Source organism: Limulus polyphemus, unplaced genomic scaffold, assembly GCF_000517525.1.
Source record: "Limulus polyphemus unplaced genomic scaffold, Limulus_polyphemus-2.1.2 Scaffold3001, whole genome shotgun sequence".
In the NCBI taxonomy this organism is placed as follows: domain Eukaryota; kingdom Metazoa; phylum Arthropoda; class Merostomata; order Xiphosura; family Limulidae; genus Limulus; species Limulus polyphemus.
Window position 1 is genome coordinate 76,717 of NW_013668611.1, and position 10,729 is coordinate 87,445.

General features: G+C 35.8%; 1 protein-coding gene across 1 annotated transcript in view; it reads left to right on the forward strand.

The window, feature by feature from the left end:
• Window positions 1–10,729, forward strand: part of LOC106468418 (fibrillin-2-like) — a gene marked incomplete at its 5' end in the record, with an annotated part of 135,868 nt that overhangs the window by 76,073 nt on the left and 49,066 nt on the right. The window contains 2 exons of the mRNA XM_013928847.2: window positions 7,862–7,987; window positions 8,420–8,572. Coding sequence (XP_013784301.1) covers window positions 7,862–7,987; window positions 8,420–8,572 — 279 coding nt within the window. The remainder of the gene's footprint in view (window positions 1–7,861; window positions 7,988–8,419; window positions 8,573–10,729) is intronic.

Consider the following 10,729-nt stretch of genomic DNA (forward strand, 5'->3'; position numbering starts at 1 on the left):
AATAAAAATTACAGAAAAATTAGTAAATTTCAAATATATATAACAATAAAAAAGAAAAAACTTAAAAAATTATTTGTTTTTCTTTAATGAAAATCTCATGAGTGTTGCAGCAGAAAAGCAAGACACTTTCATTGATAACTGCATCTACAAAGAAAATCTACTCTGTGATGTAATCCTGTGATGATAGCTCATTTTCAAACTAAAATTTGAATAAAATCCTTTCTCTCATGGATGTTGAACAGTATGAGTACATTGTTGTAAAACTGTCAGACAATTCCAGAAAAGGCTGGAGGCCTGTTTTTGGGCTACAGGCCCAATAGCCTTCACAGGAACTAGCAGTTATACCTGCCTGGAGGGCGGGTATTTTTGCTGCTATTTATAGTTCTTGACATTTTCCTCCAATGTGGAGTATGGTCATCATGAACAGTAAAACAGCTCCAAGGTTCTGGTGTATCTTTGACCAACTCTCTGAACTGTCTTTTTTTAGGGCACCTTTAGTGTTTAAAGTCACTTTATTGTATGAGATACATCTCCAAAGAGCATCATATTGTTGGACATTAATGCATAACTGATGGTCAGCTCAAGTTAGCAAATGGATCAACAGTGCCAGTAGTGATTGGAGCATGTGACAAACGTTAAGAGGTGACAACAAATTACAACATGCCAGTAGGTGAAGGCTATATTGGTGCAGAAGTGCAGCAGTGAGAACCAGTCTAGTATCTGATGGCCAGATGACAGGCAAAGTACATCTGTATGTGCCAGTTGATGGAACAGTGAGAGAATTTCCCATAGCAAGAATAATGGTGGACACTACATACTATATGTGAAAAACCTTGAGGCACTATCTATGACCTGATGATTGGAAATATACCAGGCAGTAGAAGTTTGGAGGAACCAGACAGAAAGAAGATGGATGAAGCATGAACAATCACCATTAGAGCTCAAGAAAAACAGAGCATGCAAGACATCAAGCTCCTGCAAGTATCAAAAAGCGACATCCTGAATGTAGGTCTGCAGGAAGCACAGAAGAAAGACCCTTCACTGCAGAAACTTTGGGACAGCACCAGGAAAAAGGTCGAGCACAAGACAAAATGGAAATGGACTTACACAATAGAGAGCCAGAAGTAAGTGCAGTACCAGATCTGTCAAGACAGTTATGCTGGAGAAGTTAAACAGATCATAGTATCAACAAAATACTGGACTCAAGTTGGCTCATGAGTCAATTGTGGGAGGACACCTAGGAGCAAAGAAGACAGAAAACAGTGTTACCAGCAATTTCTGTTGGCTAGGGGTCATTTGAGATATAACAATATTCTGCAGGTCATGTGACATCTGCTAAAGGACAATACCTAGAAGGTAGATAGCTAAGGTGCCACTGAGTGAGGTGCCTCTCATAGAAGAGCCAATCAGCAGAGTAGCTGTGGAATTGATCAACCTACTAACACCTATTTTTGACAAGGGCAACTGGTATGTGCTGACAGTAATTAACTATGCAACATGTTATCCAAAAGCCATAGCACTGATGAAGATAGAGACAGAGAGAGTGGCAGTAGCCCTCCTGGAATTGTTCTGCAGAGTGGACTTTCCGAAAGAAGTCCTGAATGACAGGGAGATACAGTTTACTTCAAAACTGATGCAAGCAGTGTGCAGACTCATCAGTACTAGGCAGCTCTTTACCAATCATTACAACCCTAGATCTAATAGACTTTCTGAGAGAGTCAATAGTCTTAAAGAGCATGTTGAAGAAGATGTGCCAAGAGACATCATGTGACTGGGACAGGTACTTGCAAGCAGTTATTTGTTTTCGAGAATCCCACAAGCAAGTACAGGATTTTCACCCTTTGAGTTAATGTATGGAAGAACAGTATGATATCCAATGCAAATATTGAAAGAGCTATGGACAGGAGAAGAAGAGTCAAAAGTAAGGAATATGTACCAGTACATGTTAGACCTCAGAAACTGACTGGAAGAGACCTATCAACTTTCTCAGGAGAGCTTGTATGCAGCTCAAGGCAGTCAGAAGCACTTCTGTGACAAGAAGGCCAAGGTTCTGCTACCAAAAGACAACAACAAACTCATCCTGTGGTGGAAAGGACCTTTTGAAGTACAGGAAGTGGTCAATAGAATGGACTATAAGGTGAACGTGGACGGGAATCCAAGATCTACCATGCCAATTCGTTGAAGAGTTACATTGAGATTGAGGAAGACATAACAGGTACACTACTGAGGCACAGATGGATGTTGCAGGTGTGACTGTCATATAAGATGAAGACCACTGAGTGGAGATGAGAAATACATAGACATCAATATCATTGAGGAACTGATTGGCAAGCAGAAGAAAGAGTTACAAATTCTACTGTGCCAGTATGCAGATGTTTTCACAGATAGAATAGGCAAGACAGAGCTTGTGCAACACATGATTGAGACCATGATCAGGGATCCAATCAACGTGAATTCCTATCAGATGCCCTACACCATGAGAGACCTGATAAAGCAGGAATTTGAGGCAATATTAGAAGCTGAAATCAATTAGCTTTCAAATTCAGCTTACTATTCACCAATAGTAATCATGAAGAAGAGGGATGTATCAAACCACTTCTGCATAGACTTCTGGAAGCTGAACCTCATGAAGTTCGTCTCAGAACATATGGGCAACCCAGAAGCTATCATGACAAAACTAGATGAAGTTAAAAATCGAACTCAGTAAAGGTTATTGGCAGATCCCAATGGAAATAGGATCTGAAGAGAAGACAGCCTTTGTGACACCAGACAGATGTTACCAGTTTAAGAGGATGCTGTTTGGGTTAGTCAACTCAGCAGCAACATTCAACTGCATGCTGAGGAAGATGTTGCACAACACCACCAACATTGAGCATTATGTGGATGACATTCTGACCCACACAGCCAAATGGGAAGACCACCTGGAGAAATTTATAGTGCTGTTCAGATGAGTGAGGGCAGCAGGTCTAACCATCAGACCACCTAAGTGCTACATCAGCTATTCTGTGCTGGAGTTTGTTGAACACAAGGTGGAGGACCAACAAATAGCCATGGAAGAGAAAAAGTTAGTCTGCAGACAAGATGCACCATCTCCAATGACCTAGCAGCAAGGTAGATCATTACTGAGGTTATAAGGATACTAGAGGAAGTTTATCCCAAACTACACTGAAGTTGCTGTACCATTGACTGACCTGACCAAGAAGCTCTACCCATAAAGGAGAAGTGGGAAAAACCACAGCAGATGACATTCCAAAAGTTAAAGAACATGTTGGGAAGTTTGCCAATCCTTAGAATGCCAGACTTCAAAAAACCGTTGATTGTTCAGGCAAATGCTTCAGACATTGGAATTGGAGCAGTACTCCTACAAGAACATGATGAAGGACTGTTTCTGGTAATGTATGTAAGTAATAAGCTGTTGAGTAGTGAGAAGAACTATTCTATGATTGAATGAGTGCCTGGCCATCATATTTGCCATCTTGAAGTTCCAGAACTACCTATATGGGAAGAAGTTCATCATCCAGATGGACCATCAACCACTTGAATACATCCAGAGGTGCAAATTCGACAGTGAGAGGATCATGAGGTGGGTGTTGCACTTCCATAATTACAAGTTCTGCATTAAAGCCATTAAGGGCACTGCAAATGTTGGTGCAGACTGTATGAACTGAGAACAATCTTTGTATATTGTAAAAAATATATAATTATAAATAATTATAAATATTGTTCTTGAAGAGGGCTTATTGTTGGATATACAAGACTGTTTATTGTAAGAGTTATTATTTAGTTCATTTAGTGATCTAATATTTAATGATTATTTAGTTTACATGGCAAGAGTGTTAAAAGTAATTATTTTAAAGGTGATAGTTATGACAGATTTTGTTACGTAACTCAGTAAGAGTGGTATGTAGTGTGTGTAGTTGAATTGTTGTAGTATTGTTCACGTCATCTTTCTCAAAACCTGTAAGTTTTCTTGCTATGCGAGTATTGTTACATCATAACATCTTCTAGTTTATAGAAAGTTCTAGGCCTTAGTTACTGTAAATTGACATCACATTACTCTAACCTTCTAAAGTTTTCTCATTTCCTTAAGTGTATATTGTTACACCAAAGTGTTTTCTAGTGTGTAGAAAATACTAGGCCACAGTTGGACAATGTGTATATATAGGGAACCAAATGAGCACAAGTTAAGTCAGAAAATGTTAAGTTAGTGAAAGTGAAGTTAGACTGCATGATTGTTAGTTTAGCTGTAATGGGCGATATTTTAAAGTGAGTTCACAGTTCACCTGTCAAAGAGTGTTTTAAAGTAATTAAACCTGCCTGTGTGGTCTTTGATGAGAAAGAGACAATTATTTAAAGTTCTGGATACAACTGTGATAATTCACAAGGTAGCGTAAGTGAATTTATCACAGATTGTATTGTGAAAAAGAGAAGAATAATTTGTAATGTCAATTGGATTCTAGAGGAACTGAACTAGCCTGTATGGACTTTTGACAAGAAAAGAGAATTACTTAAAGCTTTAGCTACAACTGTGATAACCAATAGTGTAATGAGTTTTTATACATACATTTGACTTGTTTTTTGAATATATTATTTTAAAACAAGTGAATTGTGTGCTGTCCATTTATTGTCAACATTTATTGCCAAGAAATCAGACACCTGCTATAAAGTATTTCAACCCGCATACAAAAACCCTGACACATATATTTTTGGAAAGGTTAAAATGTGGTGAATGTGCAGGCTACTCCATTTGGTCAATGCATTTTTCTTCAAGAACTGTATCAACAAGTATAACCACAGTGTGTGCATATGCTGCTATCAATTAAGCTAAAGTGAGGGCAAACTACACCAACATATTGCAATACAAAGGTCATAAGGTTGCCATAATTTATGGCATTAATGGTACCATTCTGCACAATATATAGGTCCTATATTTACCAATGTTTGTTCTTGTCCACACCTTAGTTCCATCATCACCATATGTGTCATGTTTCTGTATAAAAATGGTGTTACATCTGGTTCTAGTTTCTCTTCAGATGACTATATAATTGTTATCTAACTGCAGGGATAAAAAGCAACTTATCTGTGAAAAGAATATTGCTCCACATTCTATTAATCCATTGAACTTCTTGTTGGCACCATTGCAGGTGATTTGTTTGATGCCTTTCTGTGAATAAAATGTATCTTTGAAAGATCCTGGCATACAAGCTAGCCTTGTGAAGTATGTTTGACTGACTGTACACTAACAAAGTATTAATTTTCTCTTTTCTGATTACAGTTTCCCCAGCCTAGTTGTTCTTCAAAAGCTCTTTTGTATTAAAAATAAGTATATTAACCAGAATTGTCCTCATCTGGTAGTCCAGAATTTGTCTGACTGCTTCATTCTCCTTTATTACGTTGATTGTTTTTCATACATATCTCTTGTATCACTCTTCTCATGTTTTCCCTTAATTTTACATTACTTACATTCCATATAGTTTGTCCCATATACATTTCATACATATGGCATTTAGATTCAAATAAAAAACACATACTTTCTTTTGATTTCTTTTCTTCTTTGATCACTTGTCTGTACTTTCCAAACCCTGCCTCTTCTTCTGAGAGTTTTTCTTTATGTTATACCCAGCTGCATAATGTTTCTCTAAATGGCATTGCATATGTTTAATTTGTACTTGATCATAATCTCCCTTTTTATAAGTTTGGCAAATCACTGTCTCTCCATTAATGTTGAAGGCCGTTACTCTCCAACTTTTACTTATAATCTTTGTTAATTCTTCAGTCAGTCTTTTCAAAGCATTTTTCCATATCTTATTAATTCCCTGCTCTTGTTTTCTATTTTCGTATATCAATTTCTGCAGTTCTTGTTTTGTCTTCACCTTTCAATTATTTTCCTCTCATTTTAATCTAGTTCATCATTTTTTTCTCTTTGCATATCTTCTTATATTTCATTTTTACCCCACTATATTCCTTTAACTTTTCTTCTCATTCCTCTTCCTTTGTTCTTCTCAAATGTTTTACTTTTTTAGTCTTCCTTTAGCTTTTCTATTCTTCATCCTTTCTCTCTTCCTTTTTTTTTTCTTCCTTTCACCATTCTTTCGCTAACTTCTGATTTCATTAGGTTATCTTTAAGTCTTTTCACTTTTAAATCTCCCCAAATATATCTTGTTTATTTCCTCATATTTCTCTTCATTTTACTTCTCCATCCTGTTGGTTAATGATCAGATTAACCTTCTCTCTTTTACATTAAATTTCATTATTTGTTTGCTTATTCATTAACACTAGCATAGTTTTTCACTGTATTCTTTTTTTTTTTTTCTGGTAAAAGTATACTCCACTTTTTCATCTCCCATCTTACTGTCATTTAAGATTTCAAACCCATTTCCATCTACTAACTTCAAAAATTTCCTTCCTTTTACCGTATATACCTTTCCTTTAGATATTTTTGTCTCTTTTTATTCCTGTTTTCCTTCTTCCTGTCATGTTTCTTATTCACCTTTTCTTTCTTTAAAGTCATCCGTTATCCATGACATTTCTGCTCTTTCTTGTTCTTATATATCCCCTGCCTCTTCCAACTTTTTTTTGTAATTGGTTCACTTCTTTTTTATTACAAACTACTTTTACCAGTAATCTCTCACACTTTATTATTGATGTGGTTGACCTTTTATTCTTCTTCTTCCTTCTGGTGTGACACTCTTTCTTAATTCTTAATCAACATTAAGATTTCTTCTGAAGCTCTTCGTTTTTTTCTTTACATTTTTCACTGGATAGTTCTTCCGTTTAAACTCTTTAGAAAATTGTATCTTCTTTCTCTTACTCCTTGATCCATGTCTCCATTAATCCTATTACATCGAATCCTTTTACATATTCCTAAAAATCTTTATCCTTTGTTTATCCTCCCTGTAATATTTCAAATTATAATTTTGATTTCTTCTTTCTTCCTCTCAATTTTTGTTCTTATGAATAATTATTTTCCATTGCATACTAGCAGAAAAGTATTTTTCCAAGTATTATCAGTCCTCTTTCAGTTTTGCTTTCTCTCTCCAAATCCTCTATTTTTCTTTTCTTTTTCAAATTTGATTGTAATGGATCTTGTATATATCCCACCTTTCACCACAATCCTTTGCATTCTTGCTATTCCTTTAGCATAAATCCAGTCTTCTCTTCAATGACTTTCTTAACTTTAATTTTATCTGTTTACCAGGTCTTTTTCTCCTTTTATGCCTTGATAATTAGATTCAATTTCTAATTCTATATTCTATTGTTAATTTAGTTTGACTTCTCCCCGTTTTTTTCATTTGTTTCTAACTTTACTATCCTCTGTTAAATCTTGTTTCAATTCTCTATATTCTCGTTTCTAATTTCTCTCATTCCATCTAATATTTTCTTTATTTTTCTTTTAGGTTCTACTTCTTCTCCTAATGAACTGGTTTCTTTTTTATTTGATGTCAGCTTGTTAAAACTTTTCCTGCTTTAAATGGGTTTTGTCCTTCAAATTTCTCATGATATTTAAATACTTTAATGGCAATCCATGCTTCCAACTTTTTCTCCTCTCTCTCTTTGTTAATTGGCTTTTCTGCCACCAAGTCTTTTCCTTAGCATATTTTTGTTGTTCAAGATTTCTTTATCCATTTAATTTTCTTTTTTTTTCTTTTCTCTATCTTATTTGCATTATAACCTTTCTTTTGTCTTTATTCCTCATAAAATAATCACCTTTTCACAAGCCTCCATTAAATACATAGGTCAACAGGACTCTCGATCAACATCATCAGTATTTATGAAGGTTATTCAGATCATTATTTGTTTCCATGAAGACCATCTAAACAGTGTAAATTTTGTGTTTTCAATAATGCATCTCTGTTCTTAGATGTTGATGAATGTCGAACCAATCCCCAGTTGTGTTTTGGAGGAACCTGCATAAACTCTAAAGGAAGTTTCTCCTGCAAATGCCCACCAGGGTTTGTTTTGTCTGCTGAGAAGAATAAGTGTTATGGTATGCTTTAGTTTTATTCTGAACTCATAACTTGATGCTTTTATAATTTTCAGAAGAATGAGATACTTTTAAGATAAATTGTTCATTTCCATTGTATTATCACTTTTTTATAATCATTCTGTTATGATTAGAATAAAGAAATAAAGTTAAAGTATAGTGTATAAAGTAGCTGTTTGTATATCTCTTTGCATATACTTTATCCACTGTTCATGATATTTCTGTATGAATTCCTTAACTCTAAGCTTGTCTTAGCTGTAAAGAAACATTCTAGTGAATAGTATGGTATGTTAATACTATTGCTACAAGTTTCTTTTTTTAAGTCAAGGAAATTTGTTTTATTTTAGCTTAACTAAAAAGACTTCTATTACCTAATAAAACTGAAAGAGCTGTATTGTTTCATTCTTTTACTTGATATTTTTCTTTATATTTCAGATACCAGAAAGAACTTCTGTTATACATCTTTGGAGAATGGAGTTTGTAAGATACCAAGAAGAATGAATGTTACTCTCAGTGAATGTTGTTGTCTGGAAGGTTCTGTAGCTTGGGGTTCTGATCCCTGTGAAGTTTGTCCTTCTCCAAATGAAGGTGTGTACCAAATATTCTAATAAGTTTTAGGCCTTAATTTAATGATCTCTTAAATATCAATTTTCAAATGTTTGTTTACTAATGTAATATTGTATTGCATTAATATTAATACTTACTAGCTAACCCTAACAAGATATATAATTTAGACACTTCTTATGCAGATAAGTTCACATAGGAATTTTAGGAATGTTAGACTTTGGTTGAGTGATAAATCTCTAACAAATATAATGGTATTTATAATGGTTTTATAAAAAAAAATAAAAGTAAGTATAACCAAAATACTATCTATAGATAACATCACAGTCACAACATTTTCTCATACATGTATGTTCTTGAAACAAGTGGTAGTTTGAAATATAATTTATAAAAGCTTCATGAATGTAATATTAAGTAAAAAAATTGTGTCTGTGCAATCTTATCCACAAGTTGTTAATGGAGTGAAAGTTAAACAGCAACAATTTGGTTTTGTTTCCTTAAAAATATTTAATGTTCTAGTTTTTCAGTCATGTTTCTGGACATAAAATATTGTTACGTCTCTGTTCGTTAGTTAATTTTCCGTAGATTCGTTCCGACGAAACTTTAGCGACACAAGCCCTTTCTTAAATAAAACTGGTTTATTCTTTCTGAATATAACTTTGCGATACAGTTGATTTCAACAGTCGCTCTGTAACAAACGCTATAATTCTCAACGAACTTCTCACATGCTTAACAATATTCTCTCTGACTGCAGTTCAATTACTCAACACCAACCACTACTGGTCTCCTTGAGGCTGACTCGTTGGTAATATTCCTCCTATACTGGCTCCTCAAATATCCGTGCTTTCCACAGTTCCAACAACCTTTATGGATAGCAGCCTCTCCTGCTGTGGCATCTCCCCTGTGTTGAAGTTGCCAACATTGAGCTCTCTTGTGCCCAGGTTTGTTACAGTGCCAGCAAAGTCCCTCAAACCTCTCTGAAAGCTGACCTTTTCTGGCCTTGAATCCAGATGACTGTACCAACCTTGGTACCTCTGTGCTGGACTTAACGTAGGATTCAAATTCGAGAGCTCTAGCCATTGCATCCTGCATGGTAGATGGGTGTGCTTACTTCACTTGTATCTTAAGTGGTGGACTGTCCAAGGCATCTATGAACTGATCCCTCAGCAGCAACTTGAGGAGATCGGGTGGTGCAGTTGGGTAGGCCTTGTGTGCCATGCTTTCCAAGTCCTGTGCCAGCTCTTGCAGGCTCTCTTCTTTAGCATGGACTCTCGTTCTAAATCTAGCCCTGTAGACTTCCGACTGGTTTTGGGTTCCGTACCTGAGTTCTAGAGCCACTACCAGTCCTCTATAGTTGTGTCTGTCGTCTGCTGACAACTGTCCAAGTATTTCCAGTGGTTGTCCCTTCAAGCTCGTTGCCAGATATACTGCTTTCTGCTCCTCTGTTCATCCATTCATTTCTGCCAGTAGTTCAAATTGTGCTCTATATGCTTCCCACGGTGCTTTCCCATCGTATTCCTGTGGCTTCCTTCTTACTGAATCACTCCTATTACTGACATTCATACCTGGGATGTGACTTCTAACAGGACTGAAGATGTCTGCATTAGGGTTTAGCTGTGGGGTCTGGAAGGGGCTTGCCATTGTTTGGGGCTGATTAAGTCGATGGTTAATGTATCATCCTTGTGTAAAAGACAATAGATCATCCTTTAATGTATCTAATTCGCTTTTAACTTTACTAATGTTTTCCATTTGTACTTCTTGCCACTGTTGTAGTCTCTCTTCTTGTTTATTTTCTTTCTCCTCCAATAGCTGTTGTAATCTCTCTTCTTGTTTATTTCATTTCTCCTCCAATAGCTGTTGTAATCTCTCTTCTTGTTTATTTTGCTGTTCGAGCTGCCACTGTTGCACGTTTTCTTGCCACTGCTGTTGTCTCTCTTCTTGTTTCTTTTCTTTTTCCTCCAACGACTGCTGTAATCTCTCTTCTTGTTTAATTTAACATTCTTCTTGTTCCTTTTGCTGATCTTGTATTGCTGCCATCAAGTCTGCTAAGCTGTAGTTTGATTTTCCGCCTCTCGTTTCCATTTTTTTTATCCCACTTCTGACACCAATTTGTTACGTCTCGGTTCGTTAGTTAATTTTCCGTAAATTCGTTCTGACAAAACTTTAGCGACACAAGTCCTT